The sequence below is a fragment of the Benincasa hispida genome, chromosome 12 (genome assembly GCF_027475165.1).
Source record: "Benincasa hispida cultivar pf3 chromosome 12, pf3_genome.v1.1, whole genome shotgun sequence".
Taxonomy (NCBI): domain Eukaryota; kingdom Viridiplantae; phylum Streptophyta; class Magnoliopsida; order Cucurbitales; family Cucurbitaceae; genus Benincasa; species Benincasa hispida.
This window is the reverse complement of record NC_143489.1, coordinates 32,687,242-32,707,283: the sequence shown is the minus strand read 5'-3', so window position 1 is coordinate 32,707,283 and position 20,042 is coordinate 32,687,242. Positions and strand designations below refer to the sequence as shown.

At 31.1% G+C, this 20,042-nt stretch overlaps 1 protein-coding gene across 3 annotated transcripts; it reads left to right on the top strand.

Moving 5' to 3' along the window:
* Positions 1 to 7,965: 7,965 nt before the first annotated feature.
* On the top strand, positions 7,966 to 12,620 carry LOC120092833 (PPR containing protein). 3 transcript variants are annotated; one of them, XM_039051057.2, is made up of 9 exons: positions 7,966 to 8,061; positions 8,188 to 8,433; positions 8,545 to 8,668; positions 8,793 to 9,134; positions 9,833 to 9,995; positions 10,920 to 11,043; positions 11,347 to 11,412; positions 11,754 to 12,008; positions 12,256 to 12,620. In XM_039051057.2, the coding sequence occupies exons 2-9, from the start codon at positions 8,251 to 8,253 to the stop codon at positions 12,355 to 12,357; spliced, it is 1,359 nt and encodes a 452-aa protein (XP_038906985.2). In that variant the 5' UTR covers positions 7,966 to 8,061; positions 8,188 to 8,250; the 3' UTR covers positions 12,358 to 12,620. The 3 variants fall into 3 exon arrangements, with proteins under 3 accessions (XP_038906985.2, XP_090164870.1, XP_038906986.2); XM_090308744.1 differs by having other exon boundaries at positions 7,967 to 8,061; positions 8,568 to 8,668; XM_039051058.2 differs by lacking the exon at positions 7,966 to 8,061 and having other exon boundaries at positions 8,112 to 8,433; positions 8,568 to 8,668.
* Positions 12,621 to 20,042: the final 7,422 nt, after the last annotated feature.

Here is a 20,042-nt window from a genome sequence, read left to right as displayed (position 1 = left end):
GGATGAACGGACGAAGCAGAGCAGACTTTTTGCCTTACAGCGTCGCAACGCTCCAACCGCAACGTTGCAATGCTACACGAAGTGTAACGCTGTGGCAGTATAACAGCCAGCGTGCAACATTGATAACAAAGCATTGTGACACTATGGATGGTCAACATGCATGGTAGGCATCCTTTAGGATGTAGTTTCAACCTCCCCAAATGTTTTTTTGTTTTTTTAATTGTTAATTTTTAATAATTAATTAATTATTTATTTTTCATTAATAATTTTTTCACTTATAATAATTTAATTAATGTTTAGGATTTCATTTTCGGTCCAATGTTGCTTTTATTTATTTTTTTATTGTATAGTGAAGTATGATTATTTATTATATTGTATAGTGTATGCCATATAATATAAAAATTCCACCATAGGATCAACATTATTTCATGCATCATTTTAAAATAGATTTTATATTATATAGTTGCATGGTTTAATTAAGCATGCCCATGCATCATATTTAAATAATTATTATATTATATGATTCCATGCATTATTTTATATTATAAGTGTGTTTTGGATGATGGATAATTGTTATATTTAGTTTTTCATTACTTTATTTTATAAATGTTATGTATAATGTAATGACAATCAAGATGCATGAAGTATGACACTACTTTATAAAAATATAATTGTTATTTTTTAAAAGTATGTCATTAGATGCATGTATAGGTTTTAATTATTTCATTATTTCGTTATAAGTGTTATAGATTTAATGAAATCATGATTAAAATCTATAATCAAGAGTTGCATGCGAACACAGGTTAAAATTAATTTTAAATTATTTAAAATTGATTTAACATAGACTTATGTTAATGATATTTCTAATACAATTAGAAATATGTTTAATCTTTTAATTTTCGTTAAATATGATTAAATTGGATTAAATAAAAGATTAAAATTATAATATAGTCGTCTATAAGGGATCTTTGTCTAAGGAATATTCTGTCTAAAGTTGAGGTATTTAAGTTGACAGAAACGGAACACTCTTATCTGGGAATTGACTTGGAAGGTGAATTAGACAATAATGTTATAAGCATGCAATAAATGATTAGGTTTATTAAAGTTTTTAATAAACAAGAATCATATATTATTAAACTATCAAATATAAGAGTTATATTAGGTCAATTTGACAATTCACTTAGATAAATTTATTAGCCTAATTTACCTAAATAACCCTCATTTGTAAAACAATTAGTGGGAGGAAAATGATGTATATGATACTTCAATTTCCACTTCACGTTTCTCCCTAAATAGTTCACACTGTGAGATCTATGCTCGGCCTCGAGACACCTTTTTTTGTGTCCTATAGATGGTGTGTGCATAGGTCAATATCAAGGTGAATGGAGAAAGTGTTTATAGTAAGTGGGAGAGGAAAGTGTGTCAACACAACCCACAGTCTCCTTCATTGGTTTGCAGTAAACTTTCATGCTCGGCCTCGAGACATCTTTGCTTGTGTTCTCTCTACGAATGGTGTTTGTACAAAAGTTCACTCAAATTCTATATGGAGATTGTCGAGATGTATGCCCTAAAGCCTCGTAGTTATATGTTATTTGTGTTGGGGTTGATGCCCTAAATCTCGTAAGCTCCTATCGTTTGTAACTATATTGTACAAATATCTTATTTATTTAATAAAATATATGATGTTTTATTTTAATTTTAGTTGCATTAACCACAAACCAATAAACTAAGATTCAAGGTTATTTTGTAGCTTAAACATGTATGTAGAGGCATACGGGTGGATCATGTTTAAGTGATAACCTAAATGGTCTGTAGTAGATGGATAAGGCTAGATACCTTATTTTGGTGACACTACGAGTATGAACCGCTTTGTAGATGTTACAATTGTTGTAAATAACTACAAATGATCTAATCCTGATCATTCATGTGGAGACATGTAAGTAGGGATATTCTATACAAATGAGTTTGTATAAGACCGAACCATGAAATATTTAGTCTCATTATATAATGTCATTCATAATAGAGAATTATATTTCACTAGGATGATCATAGATAACATGATCTGAATCCTGAGTGAGTTGTGAATTCCTGCCTATAAAGGTAGTCCTTTGATTTATATGGTGAGAGTGACCATATCGCCGACTCAACAAGCCTACCATTTTGCGGATTCGTTTGATTGGGGAGCTGGGAACACAGCTACACAAGAAGGAATTCACTCATTCCCCAACGTCGGGGTAAGTAGATAAATTGCTTCTTCAAGGGCTGATTCCAGGGCTTGAGCAATGTGGCGTCACACTCTCTCCTAGCCTGAGAGGGATTTGGTCATAGTTGGACTATGATTTATTGTTCATTAGATGGATCAGTGGTACTTAGTTAGATGTAATTACAAGGAAAAAACGGTAATTTTGGTCCAGCTGTACTTACGAGCAATTTGTGAAGGGTCATCGTACTGTTGACTAGTTATATCCAATGGACACAAAAATATATTTGTAGTGCGAAGAGTGCAGCTGTCGATCTTTAGTTGAGTACACGACAGTTAACGGATGGTAAATAATTTAATTAAAGAAGTTTAATAAATTATTCACGTACGTTTGAGCTTCAAGCTACAAGTCTATGGGTCCTCTCAGTTGTTCAACGGGAATAAATGAGAATCAGTTTTTCGATTAATTTGAATTGTTCAAATTAATTGAGGGAATTAATTATATATGATATAATTAATTTAATTTTAATTATATATGATATGATTACTATAATGTATTTGATATATTATAATATAAAATATATTTGAGAGAAAATAAATATTTGAATATGATTAAAATATTAATTATATGAATTGGATTTATATAATTAAATTTAATAAAACTGGGATTTATATTAAATGTCATTGATGAGAGAATACAAACTATAGATTATATTGTATATGATACAATATAGAAACTATAGGTTATATGTTATATTTGATATAACATATAGTTTCATATATATTATATGATAAGGTAATTATTATATAAATATATATTAAATAATTTATTAAAATAAATAATAAATTTATTTATTTTATTTTTAAAAATAATCATAGGAGGGAATTGTAACTCCCTCCCCATTCTTTCTCTCTATCATGTTAGTGAGGCTGAGGGGTTGTTGCTCTTCTTCAGTGGGTTAATAGAGATACAAAAACTCTCTCGATAGAATAATTCTGTAGGATCCCTTCCTCTCTTCCATTCTCCTTTCTAATTCCCTCTTCCAAAATAGCCAAAGCACACACTCCTTATGGATTCTCATTCCGGAGAATACCAAGGTTTCCTTCACGTTGGTGCCCAATTGGAGATCGAGGGATTTTCCAGTGAAGATTAGATCTTCAAAGGTAAGGGTTCTTGAACCCAATTTTTTATTCTTTTGTTTTATTTTTATGAGCATGCTATAATTTTCTGAATTAAATGCATGATCTTCTGTATGTTTTCTGTAAAATCTAAGTTCTGTGAAAATTGAGAAATAAGGACGACTTGCTTCTCCTCAAGGACCTTTAAATGGGTTCCTTCAAATGATATCAGAGCCTTTGGTTTTGGTCCCAATTTTTCTTAATTTTCCAGAATGTTTTTTACAATAATGGTGGGATTTAGCATTCTTGGTTCATATGATGAATTTTGTGTTGAATGTTGTTTACAATAATTGATGTTGCGGGATTGGACTTTTAGATTTAATAGCTTTTCTTTTACAAAATTGTTTTATAAGGATCCATGTTTTGGGGCATTAAGTCATTATCGAGTCTGTATTATTTGTTGTTGAGTCGTTCATAAAGTTTCCAAAAAAATTCTGAAGAAAATGAGGCGAAAATTGGTGAAGCTTTGAAGGAGTTTGAAGCAGTACGGTGGGCGACTATACAGCAACGTTACAATGTTGTACCCTAGCGTTGCGACGCTGCGATGCGGCGGACGAAGAAATTCTTCGTAGTGTCGCAACACTAGGACACAACGTCACGATGCTTCAAGATGGAGAAATCATGTGTTTCAACTCCGATTCGCGCGTTGTTCGTGGTTTGTTGGTTCAGTTCGGTCCGTGGGTTCTCCAGTTCGAGGTTTTTAGGTTCATCTGGATCGGTTCACCTATTTTGAATTGGATAGCTATTATCTTGTAATAGTTAGTTTTAATTTTTTTAGGTGTCCAATCCCCGTCCGTTAATTGTTTTTTAAATTATGCATGTGATGTTTGATTTATAGTTTATTATTATATGCTATAATATATGCCATATAGTATAAAATCCCACAAAATGTTATGCATTTAATTTCATGCATCATTTATATTATATAATTTATAATATATTTTTAGTTGCATGATTTAATTTTATAGCATGCATATGCATCATATAGTATAAATGTTATAATATGTGCATGCATGCATTAATAACATATACATACATAATTTATATTATAAGAGTTATAATATATAGTTTGAATGTATATTTGAATTATATTATTATTAATTTCATTACTTTAGTATATAAATGTTTTGTATGTTAGTAGTGAAATGAAATTGCATGAAGCATGTCACCACTTTAGAGTAATTCATAATTGTTATAAATTTACCTAAGTATGCTTTACTTGCAATGTATGCTTTTGATTGATTTCCTTTGCTTATAATAGTTATAATAAAAAGAAATTAGAAATTAAAATCAATAAATGCAAAGCTTAGGTTAAAATTCATTTTTTAAAATAGTTTTAAAATATGAATCATATAGACCTGAAATCACTTTTCTAATGAGATTAGAAATTTAATTTAATCTTTTAATCAGTTTAATAGGATTAAATTGATTATAATTAAAAGATTAACATTGTAACAAATGTATCTATAAGGGGACCTTTTGTCTAAGGCTAGTTCTGTCTAGGCTGAGGTATTTAAGTTGACGGAAACATAAAACCCCTACCTGAAAACTTTTCAGAAAAGGTGAATTAAATAGATTTGTTACAAGCATGCAATTATTGGTTAACGTTTGTTAAAGTGTTTAATAAACCTTAATAAAAAATTATTTAACTATCCAAAGCAAATTTGTTTCTGGGAGAATTAAACATTCACTTAATTAAAATTAGTAGCCGGATTTTCTTAAGTTAATTAACCCTAGGTAAAACACTTAGTGGGAAGAAAATGGGGCATATGATACTTCATTTTTTCTTTTCACGTTTCTCCTTAAAAGTTCACACTGTGGATCTATACTTGGCCTCGAGCCACCTTGAGTGTCCCCCTACGGATGGTGTTTGTATAGATCAATATCAAGGTGAATGGAGAGAGCGTTTATAGTAAGTGGAAGCGTGACGTGTGACAATACATCCCTCGGTCTCTCTAATTAGTTTGAAGTAAAGTTTCATGCATGGCCTTGTGGTACCTTGAGTATCCCCTACGGATGACATTTTTGTATGACACTTAATTCAAACTCCAGTAATGAATAGGGTTACTTTAGTTTCATGTCCCAATCGGTTTTTCCCTACAGTTGGCTCATTGGGGCAAAACTCTAAAATCTAAAATGAGAGGCTACACTTACAAGAAATTTTAAGCAAGTTTAACAATTTCTATACCGAACAATGGTGACTGAGTTACAGTAATAAGGAATTGTTCTGTCTATTGATTGAGATTGTCTTATTCTAGTGAAAGGGCACCTAATCACCCTACGGTGGCTTTTGTCCTACCTCACTGCAACATCATTGCAAAATATATGTCACTTAGGGTACATTAGATTATTTTGCTAAATTTGATTGGTTTCTCTAAGTGGTTTAATGCAAATAGACTAATATAAATAGTAAAAGATCGGAAGATTACAAGAGACCAGAAGAATACAAAAGACCACGAAAAAACTTCTCCAAAATAAATAAGACATTTTTCTGGAATCAAGGATTGTGTTCCTGGTTTTGACTTAAAAATCTCCAAGACGTAATGATGTATTACTTTAGTTTTGTAGATATTGTAGTACCTTAGTTTTGTGGATACTATAGAACCTTAATTTTGTGGATACTATAGTATCAACGATAGAAAAGATCAAGGATATACTTCATAGTAACATTACCTGTATATGTACTTGATTATGCCATATTAATATAGAAAAATGTTGGACACAGGTTGAATCATTGCAATTTATGTCCCTTTGCTGAGAAAAAAATTGTAAGAACTAACCACTTATTATTCTTTAATGGTTGCTAAAGTTTATCAATGATAGACCATATCACTCTATATCACCGATAGACTTCACAGTGACATTATTAATGATAGACTCCTTTCATTAATATAAAAGATAGACTATATATATATATTAGTTTTTATTGAAATTTGTCAGACATAGTAACATATTCCCAAAAGACTCCAATTAGTTAATAGAAGTCTATCATTGATTGACTCACTTTTTTGAATGGTTGATGAAGAATTTCAATTTTCATCAAATAAAAATAATTTTGGTTAATCAAAAGTGTATTATGTTCTTCATCATACAAATGAATGAAGAATCAATAAACTAGAAATGAAGTAAAAAAAATGGCTAATCAACTTAATATTGGTGATTACATGCATGATTATAGCATATATTCCAATTGAATCCTTCTGCACCATTTATCTATCTGATCCAACGTTATTTCTCAGCCACAATGTAGATGGTACCATTGGATTTCAAGGTCACCTAGTTCTCTCGTGATTAGAGTTATGTTTCACCTCTCTCGATCTTTCTTTCTTCGCACAATTTCACACTTTAATAAAAGAAAAAAAATAGTAATATTTCACAAAATGATACTAATGTAGGCCTATCAATGATAAGACTGTATCAACATAGTGAATATCAATATAATGAAAGATGTTGACATCGGTTTATTGCTGATAGATCGATATAGTTTAAAGGTCCATTACATTGATTCGTAGGCCAAAAACTGCAACAATACAAAGCAAATGATACATCAAAACCAACATTGATAGATTAATATCCTTTAATTATGTACAAAAATAAATAGAATACAAAGTTCATTAGTGACAAACTAATATTATTGATAGACTAAGATATAAGTCTATCATTTTGAAAAGTCTATTATTGTTTGTAAAGAAAAAAAAAGAAGATTGAAACCTCGAAACCTAAAAACATAATGAACTAAGTGATCAATTTCAATGGAAAAATTACAGTAGATGAATCCCATAAAAATGATCAAATTAACTAATAAAATCAACACACTTCAATTAAAAAACATTGAGGCCTATAAGATCACAAATTAAATCAAATTTCAAAAGCAAGGATAAACTCAATTGCTAGAACTAAGAGAAAGAATCATGCATGAAAACTTGAGCGTCAAAACAGAGAGGAAGAATCGAGTGCAAAACAGAGATGAAATCCAAAAACTAAGACGGAATCTCATCATACCAACAAATCCACGAACATATCCAGCAAAATCAAAAGGAAGAATCACGCACATAACTGAGGGAAAATCTAAGGAAGAATCTAAGAAATTTGAGACAAATAAAAAAAGAGAAAAGTAGAATAATACGCAATAAAAAAGAACAATCAAATCTATGATGAAGAACGATCTAATAATCTATAAAGAACAATCAAAGAACAAGGGAATAAACACGACAGAAAGTACGAGTGCGAGGAATCGGTAAAACAAATGAGGCTATTTTAGGAATAAATATTAAATGAATTAGGGTAACTAATGAAAATTTGCTATTTTTGCAAATTGTTTTAAATCATGTTATATCCTTATTTAATTACCTTAAAAATCCTAATCATTACAATTGTCCTTTAATTTATCCAATTTTAGTCTATGTCATTTTAATAAATTTTAAATTTAATCCATCAAAAAATAATTTTCACAAAAAAATGATTAAATAGTTATAATAAATTTTATGAAAAAAAATATACAAAATAAACTAGAAATCTAAGACTAAATTTAAACTATTTTAAATTTTTATTTATTTGTCATTTATTATTATTACTTATTATTATTATTTGCTTTGGGAGGAGGTGCGGAACGAGAGTTAGGTCTTGAAATTGTCCGTACTCATTCAGTCATTCCTGAAGCTCAGCTACGGTCTCAGCCTCGGGTATGCTTTCTCCATTTCATTTCCATAGCCGTTGAATAACCTTTCTTCTCATTTTCGAACTCCATCTTCTTTCAAATTCACTTCAATCCATGTCTTCTTCTCATCTTCTTCTCCTCCCTGTTTCAGGTAATCAGCTTCACGCCCAATGGTTTTGCTTCTGCACTTCATATTTCTTCTTCTTTCACCGATATGACTACAAGACTTCCAGTTCAACATTACGATCTCAGAACCCCCAATTCCTTCATCGGCACTGCTCTTCATGATCTCAACACTTCGCATGGAAGCCCTTCTGATATTGAAGCCATCAGCGACGTTGATCGCGACGCTGTTACTGATGATCGCTTGGACGATGACCAAGATTCCAGTGCTGTTGTGAGTGTTACTCTTCTTCTTAATTTAATTTACATTTTCTTTGATTTTTTGTAGCAAAATCCATTAGGTCAGATACCCACTTCACGACCAATTTCGTTTCGTTTTTATTAGGACTGTATACATGAATCTTACAGAAGTTCATTACCTATTCACACTCTGGGAGTAGAAGAAGATCGTTCAAGTCTTGAGAATAGTGGGTCTTCCAGGTTGTCTTATGACTCTTTAACTGTAGAGGGTAATGTTCACATATCTGAAACCTATCACTTGAAAAGCTGGATTTCAATCTCTGCTAAGCTAAGCATTCTCGGAGTTTTGTTTAGACAAATTATTGATTGATGTAAACTGAGTTTTTGGTTCAGATATTTCACCTATTGAAGCAGCACGAGCAAGATTTCTGCAGATCATTGTAGATCATTTTATTGATGATCATGTACTCGAAGTGACTGAGACTGACAATGATTATATCTCTCAGTCTGGACAGGATAAATTGGCAAAGAGGAAGACAAAGGAAGTCCAGTATGAAGGGGATCCAAAATTTGTCTTACCTTTGATGTATGTTGCAAATATGTATGAAACACTTGTTACCGATGCAAACATCAGGCTTGCTTCCTTGAGTGGCATCCGCGATAAAACTATTGGGGTAGCCCTTGAAGCAGCTGGAGGTTTGTACAGAAAGCTGGCTCAGAAATTCCCCAAAAAAGGTACAAAATTTCTCTTTATCAGTGTTTCTGATGAACAATGTAACATTCTTAGCGCCAACGCCCAATGGTTACCGCCGCCATCTTTCTTTCCAATGACTGGTTCCTTGTGAGAGATTCCTGCTGGGAAAGCAGTATGGACGCCTTTCTCTAAATATATGGTTTGTATGGGAACTACTTTCAAGGTGACTTTCCATATTTTTAGAATAAACGTTGAGCAGAAACGTATTTAGATGAAAGTCTTTTAAAGCCTAGTTACCTTGAAAAAATGAAGTTGATGTAAATAGTGATTTTATCGTCCATGCCAGCCTTCCCAAGTCAATCTAAAAAAATAAAAGGAATTTTGAATATAAAGTAAAAAACTATTCTCAAATATAGTTATTGCTAATTCTTTTGTAATTATCCAATTGTGTTGATTTACAACAACTGGAAATTTTTTTTGTAACTAGCTCATTGGGACAAGGATCTCTCTTCCCTCTATCCCTAAGTTGTTTTCCTTCTTTTCTTGTTAATCTTAGCCCCTTCCCTTTTCTATTACTTGGTTCATTGTGAAAAGTGCAATACCTGGAAAGTGGCTTCTTTATCGAGTGGGAGCCAGACGAAACTAGGTTTTCTAGATACTTTGAAGTTGTTTAGAGACAAACTTTGTCATTTTAATTAAGATATTTCTTCTATCATAATTGACATCATATTGCCAACAGGCCCTTGCACATATAAGAGAAGAGAACTTGCAACTTCTCTTGAGACAAGGACTAGGTTTCCAGAACTAGTAGTTCAAGAAGAGAAGAGGGTCCGTTTTGTGGTTGTTAATGGTTTAGACATTGTTGAAAAACCCAATAGAATGCCGATTGAAGATGCTGAATGGTAAGTAAATCTTAGAATTTTACATAATTTCCCATTAGTGTAAAAGTTCCCAATTTCATCTCTATCAGTTTGTTTTCCCTGAATTTGTTTGATGCATAGATTATGCAATTTTTTTTCTTTTGTTGTACTATGCCAGCTCTTTTGCTTGGAAAATATTTATGCCTGGGTTCCAATTACGAGTGAAAAAGAATTAAGCAAGGGCTTACTTGAGATGTTCTAAGGAAATCTTGTTATTTATATTCAAATATTGAAAATTAATGCCATGGAGTATCTTTATGATATGAAGAAAAATACTCGATGTCACTACCATGTATATTTTTTTAGTTCATTATTATATTATTATAAGAATATTTTTTAAAAAAATTAATTTTTAATGGATAAACACAAACTAAACAATTTTTGCTTTGGACAAACTAAGGAGGTTGGCCAATCCAAACAATTAATTTGCATGGCATAATTCTCAATATGTTGACCTAAGGTGATCGTGGAAAATGAGGTCCACCATTGTAAGGATATTGTCATATCTAAAGCATGCAACCATGTTAGGAACCCAGCGAAAGGGCAATGAAGTTATGCTGTACGCAGAGTTCTCTCAATCAATCCGCAAACTTGCTTGCCTTATTTGTTTATTTAGTTTCAAGTTTCAGCATCCTGTAGGACTATAGAAAATGAACAATCAAATCATTTCTATCCTTGGAATGAATGCAACTCAAGATTTTAACTATACTCTTTTTTTGGTTATTGCTTGGATGATTTGATGATTGTATGACAGAGATCTATTACCTTGTAAATGTATATATATTTTTTCACCTGAATCTGATCTAAACAATCCCTGAAGTTTCATTGATTTTGTTCCAAGTCATTTGATTTCTAATTTCAATTATGGTCAATAAATTGCTGATTAAATTTTGCTCTATTGTGTAGGTTTAGACGATTAACAGGTCGCAGTGAGGTAGCTGTGTCTGCTCAGGACTACAAGTTCTATTCACCAAGGCATAAATATAGGCGAGTTGCAGCAAATTCTGTGTCCAGCATTTCTAGTTTAAATGTAAGCAGCATAGCAATTTTTCCATTATATGTGATCCATCTTTATATGGGAATATTTTCCGTAAATGCATTTTGCAGGTAATTTTCTATATCATTTCATATATCATGGCTGAGCTTTGGTATTATCGAAATGGTGGCAGTCAAGTTGTATCGTTTTTTCTGTAATTTGTCTATAATAATGATTAATAAATTAAGTGTAGTTTGACATGTATATATTTATACGTAGAACTGAAGTACAAATGTTAAGTAGATTATGCCTTATGGAACTGTTGGTGGAGAATAATGTTTGATGTATTCTTTTCAGGCATTTTCCAGCGGTGACAATTCTTCTACTCTGACTAGTGGTCAAGCATTCCGCTCTCCGGGCGAAGTAAGAATTTCACTCTCACTCAATTTTGTGAATTTCATTCTCACTCAATTTTGTGAACGGCACCTTTTCTCTATGGGGATTAATCTATCTGATTAATCTTGATCATTATGGCCTCTTACAACATTCATCATTACTTGCTGATAGACAAAAATCTAGAGTTTTTAGCTCCCATCAAAGGTGGAAAAAATTTTAATCTAGAATGAGTCTTTGCTTCAAGAACATTTAGTCTAGGAAATGGTGGGGGTGAAGGAAACTAGGAAAGTAATATATATTTTGTAGATTTCTTGTTTTGTCCTAACAACTAAAAGACTATCTTTTCTTGTCCTCGATCTTAAAATCAGCAACAAACACCCTGCAAACATCATATCCAACAACTGCCTCATCAGCCTCAATTTCAGTCTATCCACCAGAATCATCATCAGTCCATGCACCAAAGTCAACATACTGCCCACTTTGCTCACAATCATCAATGTGGTCAACCTTCACAGTTACAGGATATTTCCCATACTCATCATTCTCCAACAATGTCACAACACATAGCTTGCTTACAACCTCTTTCAGGTGGTCATGTTGGTGGGCGCTTGCATCATGGGCTGGTAATTCCAAATTCTCCCTTTCAACAATTAAAAATACCCCATCCCAACTCATGTAAATATCATGCTAATAAAATGAACATACTTCGACTTGCATAGTGCTTATACTATCAACCTCAAAGTTAGATATTCAATATCTCTATCCAAATATTATCCAAAAATCTATGTGCTAATATATCTGATGGGAGGGAAAGTGGGTTAAACTTCTCTCATCCAGTAACTATTTTTTGATATGCTCGTACATTTGCAGCCTTCCAGTCCTGCCAAGTTCTGTGATGAATGTGGAGCTCCATATTTAAGAGAAACCTCTAAGTTCTGCTCAGAATGCGGTGTCAAGAGGCTGGGAATTTGATTTATGTCGTATAATGATCATTATTTAGTCTCTCCAAGAAAAAGCTCAATGTTGTATTTGTATTTAGTTTTCCTTAAGTGAGTGTAGATTCGTCTGTGTACGTATTTAGATCTTGTAAGTATGCATGTGTACTTACCCTTACTCGTTATATTGGAGTTGTATCTTTAAGAGAGCGTTTGGCACGTGAATTCGACACTTATGTGGACTTTATTAGGAACCATTATTTCACTTTTGTCCTAATAGATTAAACCATATTACATTTTTGTTTGGTAGCTGGAATAAAAAATCAATATATTAGAGTCATTTTTACTAATATAGCCTTTGTTGAATAATAAATAAATAATAATAAACATGATAAAAAAAATTAATTAAGAAAACCCCTAGAAACTTGCCCAAATTCTTGTTTCATTACATAATTTTAACAATATAGTGCTTCTTTCTTGAGAAAAATCTTGTCCCAAAATCTCCAACCACCAAATGTTTGTTCTTGTGAGTTGGATGGGTCTATAAAGAACTTTAACCCAATCCAATTGCTAAAATTGTAAATTTCTTTCGAATCCAAATCAACTATTATTAAACTTATGTTAAAAAGCAAGTAAAATGTTAATATGTAAAAATTTTATTTAGTTATTTTTATATATCAAATTAAGATTAACAACTCAATTTCAATTTAGATTATAACATTTTTCTTTTAAAAATGTAAAAAAATCATTTTTAGTTGTTGGAGAATAAATTATCAATATAAAATTATGAATTAAATTAAAATAAATAGTGTATATATAATTGTATCATAAGTAAAATAAACATATTTTCTAAAAATTAATAATAAGCTCGGGTTGGATTAAGTTATTTAGGTTATTTTAGGTGAACCAATGAATCAAGTTAATCCATTATTTTGATGAGGGTCGAGCACAAAAATATCTAGATTTAGGTGGTTGCATTTTAAAAATACGTACAACAAAAAATCATTGTAAAAATGCGTAAACCTATATTTAAGGAGATTTTGTTAGTATTTATAGGACAAAAATACCCATCCATCCACATTTTGGTTTATAAAGCCATGTATAAACATAAAATTGCAGTTGAACAAACCTAACGATAAAAAATATTGGTTTTTCACTGTATATATAATGGACCTTAATTAACATAGAATATACCTTATTTGTTTGGAAGTACTAAATGACTTAGAATTTAGTGTATGAATAAATTTCATTATATGTATACGAACATAAACATTGAAATGCATATATATTACGAATTTTTAAAACTGTTTAATAGGTTTATAAACTTTCAATTTTGTATTTAATATCCTTTGATAAATTTAAATATTTTAAAAATTAATCACTCATTAGATATAAATTAAAACTTTCTGTTTAATAAAAGAACCCTAAATTTTCATTTTTGTTAGTGTGGATCTGTGAATGTAAAAAATTTTAAAAATCGTATATAATTTTGAAAGGTTAGACAACTAAACAGAAATAGATGTTGTCAAAAATGAATATAGCTCAACTGGCATTTAATATATGAATAGCGAAGTTTGATTCGAATCCCCCATCTCCTATAATTGTACTAAAAAAAAAGATACATACGTAAAATTTAATAACTGGTCCATTTGAATCACAGATATTGTTTCATGGGTATGAAAGTTAAATATCCGAGATTTAAGTGTGTCTGAGTTCTAAATGTTTGGGATAATTAATATTTGTGTTTGAATATGCCAGACAATCAATGACTAGTAGTTAAATATATGTATTTAATTTACCAATTTTGTACCATTTTATTTTTTAAAATTAAGTCTATGGACACTACTTCGACCTCCAAATTTCTTTCTTTATTATTTATTTTTCACCAATATTTTAAAAAACCAAACCAAATTTTGAGACCTAAAAAAAAGTAGCTTTCAAAAGATTGTTTTTGTTTTTGGAATTTGGCTAAGAATTCAACATTGCGTAGATGATATAGGCTTAATTTTCAAAAACAAAAACCAAATAATTACCAAATGAAGCCTAAATAATTACTTAATTAGATGCAAGAGAACATTTAATGTAGACATAAATTAAATTTGGCATTATTTAATATATTGTTATGTTATATATTTAATAATAAATTAAAATTAATAGTAATAATTAAGTAATATTAATTTATTAGATTATATTTTTACCGTTATCTCTCGAATATAAAAATTATGGAGATATTAAAAATTAGGATTGTTTTTAAATATAGAAAAATGAACCAAAATATTTATAAAATATAGCAAAATTTTAGAATTAGATACTTCTATAAGTGTCTATCAACATCTATCCTGGATAGTTTTAAAATTTAGCTATATCTTGTAAATATTTTAAACAGTTTTACATTTGAAATAATTTCACTAAAAATTATGGTTTAAAATTTTTTGGATAATAATATCCTAAATTTTAAAAAGTCAAATTAAATATCAATCTGAAATCTATAGATAAAATCTGTGAGATAAACAGATCTAAATATAAAATTTTAACTAGCGTTTATTCCTTCATATAACTTTTGGTTGAAATTCGACCAGAAATAATTGTCAAAATGACTTAAATCTTTTTAATATACTTACAAACAAGGAAACTAGGCTTCGACTAATTTTTAGGGAAAGTGTAGTATTAAGTGTATGTTAGTTATTAATTAATACTTTATTTATGGAAATAACCTGAAATTTATTAACCAGACTTTCTTTTTGGAAATTTTTAAAATAATCATAATTCATTGAGTTGTTTTCAAATATAAAAAATTGACTAAAATATTTATAAATATAGTAAAATTCTACCATCTATATGTGATAGACATGATAGACTATTATCTGTGTCTATCTGTATCATGATAAAATCATATAGTAGTTTATTACGGTCTATTGCAGATAGATTGTGATAGTGCTATTATTTATAAATATTTTTAACAGGCTTGTCATTTAAATAATCTCTCATTCATTTTAATGGATAAGGCCACATTTACCCCACTAAAAACGTAATACATCAATGGGAATAAAAAGAGTGGACCCATTTGATTACTTTTGACGTTGTTTACTTGTGTTCTGCATTTGTACCGACACATGAGCTCCACATCCAAATTTGTAATGAAATAACGCAATCTGATTGATGAATAAAGAGTACTCAATCTGATTGCACCTAAGAATTACGTCCTATCGTTACCGTTATATTTATCGTTGTCGTTACAGCTACCATTATTGTTACTGTTACAATTGAAAAATTATCAATTTTGACATCTTTACTATTACCGTTAGCGCTTGACCCTCAGAGATAGAGGTAATGGTAGTAAATTTGATAAAATTCATAATTTTAAGTAAATAAGATCAGAATCAATCCAATTATGTTTGCGATTCAAGCTCATTATAATTGATTCATCAATGAAATTTCATTACGATTACTTCAATTTTCATTACAGTTTAATAAACGTGGCTTAAAATGTTAAATTTATTGTTGGACTTTGTTTAAGGAAACTCAGATAGTGATGAGGCAAGGTGGCAGCAGTAGTTCAGAAACTGCGAAGGATGTTGGAAGTGTGGGTTTCAATAAAGGCAGTGCATGCAAGCATTATGGAAAGCAGAATCATTTGCATTTAGATGCTGGAGAAGACCAGATGTAAAGTGTAGAAGGTGTCATTTAATGGGGCACATTGAAAGGTCTATAAGGAAACTCAATAGCAAGGAGAAGCACATGCTGCTGTACAATAAGAAGATGATCGACACTTTCGTGGTTACTTGTTTCTCATCAGCCACTCAATATGATAGCTGGTTGGTTGATAGTGGTTGTACTTGATAAGTGCCCGCGATGCTTGTAGGATGCAAAGCTAGAGGTCCTTCTAGGATTCTTGCAAACACTCACAAAAAAAGCTAACTTAGATCGAACTTAGAATCTATAATGGTCACTCTTAGATCCTAATACAACTCACTCTAGAATTAGCTTGATTAAGACTAATCCAATTAATTGATTTAAACATCAAATGTAAAGCAAGATTTGAAAGAAAAAGACAACACCAAAGGGTTGAATAAGCACAAGCTTTTTTACTATGGATAATCTGAGTTTTGAAGAGCATTACAACCATTTTTTAGGTCAAATAGTCATGGATAGACCAAGAAACTCAAAACTCATTCAAATATAAGTAATTGCAAAATGTAGAAAGTAACACTTAGAAACTTGAAACTTAATTATATACTAAATTATAAGTCAAAAATGAAAAACTAGAAATGTAAAAAGTCTTCAAATTTCCTTAAATATCTCCTCTAGAAAGCGACAAAGTAGATGTGCACGTTTGACAAGATTTGACATCACATTTCCCTATGCAGTACACACTTGATAACATTTTCTTCACAAAATCTGCACACTTTTTTGACCATCGTGTCATCTTCCAAATTATAGGACTTTTCCATGCCATCTTCATGTCATTCTCTTCTTGACTCATTGAACTAACATTATATAAAACTTTGGTCTCAAAATTATTGGTCGGTTCTTGTGAATTTGCTGGTTTTTAAAGATATAGTGTGAATGCCCCTTGAATCTTCTTTGTCTTGCTTCTTGTAATTGGTCCTTTAGGTACATGCAATGATTTAATGGTTGAATTCACATCATTCCCCCTTTCTTTAAAAGGATTTGTCCTCAAATCAAGGTCTTCATTCCTTATATCAAAACGAGTCAAATCAGCCACATTGAAAGTAGAACTTACGTTGTACTCACCTCGAAGATCTAATTTGTAGGCATTACCATTGATCCGCTCTATCACTTGAAATGGACCATCTCCTCTTGGTTGAAGGTTAGACATCATTTGATTTGGAAACCTTTGCTTTTATATAGATGAACCCAAACCCAATCAACGGGTTTAAAAATCATTTTCTTTCTCCCTTTGCTATTGACAAGCTTTTGATTATTCTTTGCAATCCTTTCTTTGGCTTTTTTATGCAATTTTTAATGTATTCTGCCCTTGAAACAACTTCTTGATAATGCATCAGCCACCACATTATCCTTATATTCTTGTAATGAATGACATATGAAAATGTCTCAATGAACTCTACCCATTTAGCATGCCTCTTGTTCAACTTTGTTTGGCTTTTGAGGTACTTCAAGCTTTCATGATCCGTGTGGATGACAAATTCTTTTGGCCACAAGTAATGTTGCCAAACTTGCAAAGCCCTTACAAGTGCATGTAATTTCTTATCATATGTGGGGTAGTTAAGTTGTGCTCCATTTAGCTTCTCACTAAAGAACATGACTGACCTCTTTTCTTACATCAAAATAGCTCCAATCCCTATCCCACTTGCATCACCGAAAGTAGGTTACCTTTGTCACCGTCAGCATTCAATTTCAAAAGATTGGTCAAAGTTAGGTAAAACAAGACAAGGTGCATTAGTCAGTTTATCTTTTAATTCATTGAATGCATTTTCTTGCTTTTCTTTCCATTCAAATTTCACATTCTTTTTAAAAAGTTCATTAAATGGTGAGGCTATACTGAAATCCTTAATAAACCTCCTATAAAAACTAGCAAAACTATGAAAAGATCTCACCTCGGTTGCATTGGTGGGTGTTGGCCACTCTCGAATAGCCTTGACCTTTTCTTCATCGACTTTCACCCAATCCTTTCCAATCATGAATCCTAAGAAATTGACTTAGTCTAGACAAAAACTACACTTTTTAAAATTGGCATAAAGCTTTTCTTCTCTAAGTTTAAGCAAAATTGTCTTGACATAGAAAATATGTTCATTCAAATTTTTAAAGTAAACAAGAATATCATCAAAGTATACCACAACAAATTTTTCAATGTATTCTTTTAAAACATGATTCATTAGCCTCATAAAAGTATTTGGTGCATTAGTAAGACCAAATGTCATAACAAGGCACTCACAAAGACCAAATTTTGTTTTGAAAGCTGTATTCCACTCATCTCCACATGCATTCGAATTTAATGATAACCACTTTTAAGATCAATTTTTGAAAACAAGTTTGCACCATGTAATTTTTCTAGCATGTCATCCAATCTAGGAATAGGATGTCAATTGAAGGAACTCTGATAGGAGAGAACCATGAGCGGAAGCAAGATCGTCCCAATTCTCCTTTTTTTTTTTTATTGAATGTAAGTTTTTACAGTAAATAAAGAACAAGAAATGCATTTACATAAATTACAGCATGCTATAAAATTAGGTTTTAGAAACCTTACCTTTGAAGACAGATCTTCAAGAATCCCTCGAATAGTATACGAACACCTTAAAGACTTCTTCAAGAATTCCTCGATCAAGTAAACGAACACTACCAGAATGGTTTCCTCGGTATTCTCAGGTAAAGAATCTAGGAGGGGTGGGCTCTGACTATTTTGGAACGAGAGAAATCAATTTGAATAGAGAGGAGGAAGAGTTGAGAACATTTTTCAACAACTCAAAAAACTCACAGAACTATTATGTATTTCTTACAGTGTGTATCTTGAAGAATGAGACTTTCTCCTCTCTTCCTAAAGCCAAAAATACCACCACCACCCACTTACGTGGGTGGAGAGAAAAGAGGGGGAAGGAATTGTAACTCCCTCCCTCATTTTTAAATTAAAAAAATAATATTTGATACACACACATACACATATATATATATATTATAACTAACTTATCATATGATATATATCAAATTATATGTTATATCAAATATAACATATAATCTATAGTTTTAATATTGTATCATATACAATATAATCTATAGTTTTTTTTTTTCTCTTATATGATATTTAATATAAATCATATTTATATTAATTTTAACAATTATGAATCCAATTCATATTAATAATATTTGAATCATATTCAAATATTTATTTCCTCTCATTAAAACTATAATGTATCAAATACATTATAATAATTATATCACATATAATTAAAAATAACTTAATTATATCATATATAATTAAGTTCCTCTATTAATTTGAACAATTCAAATTAATCCAAAAACTGATTCTCATTTAATCCTATTGAACTACCAAGGGGACCTCATGGACCTGTAGCTTGAAGCTCCAACGGTAGATGAATAATTAATCAAACTCTTTTATTAAATTATTCACCACCCGTTAACTATCGGGCACTCCACTAAAGACCGACAACTGCATTCTTCGCACTACAAATATATTTCTGTGTCTGTTGGATATAACCAATCAACAGTACGATGACCCTTCACAAATTGCTCATAAGTACAGCTAGGCCAAAATTATTGTTTTTCCCTTGTAGTTACATCTAATTCCTTAAATACCACTGATCCCTCTAATGAACAATAAATCATAATCCAACTATGACTAAACCCCTCTCGGGCCAGGAGAGGGTGTGGCGCCACATTGTTCAAACACCGAAATCTGCCTTTAAGGGAGTAAATTATCTACTTACCCTTACCTCGGGGAAGGAGTAAATTTCTTCTTGTATAGCTATGTTCCTAACTCCCCAATTAGATGAATCCCCGAAATGGTAAGCTTATTGAGTCGGCAATCTGGTCACTCTCACCCATACAATTCAAAGGACCGCCCTCATAGGTAGGAGTTCACAACTCACTCAAGATTCAAATCATGTTATCTATGGTCATCTGGTGAAATGTAAGTTTCTATTATGAACGATGTTATATAATGAGACTAAACATTTTGTGTTATATCCCTTCCCTTGCCCCCATCGAGAAATAGAACTGAATTCG

What these genes read in the sequence shown, in the direction of transcription:
- LOC120092833 (XM_039051057.2), top strand. Translation starts at nt 8,251, where the DNA reads ATGACTACAAGACTTCCAGTTCAACATTACGATCTCAGAACCCCCAAT. An exon ending in ACCAAGATTCCAGTGCTGTT is followed by an intron (nt 8,434 to 8,544) that starts GTGAGTGTTACT and finishes CGTTTTTATTAG; the next exon opens with GACTGTATACATGAATCTTA. An exon ending in CCGATTGAAGATGCTGAATG is followed by an intron (nt 9,996 to 10,919) that starts GTAAGTAAATCT and finishes TCTATTGTGTAG; the next exon opens with GTTTAGACGATTAACAGGTC.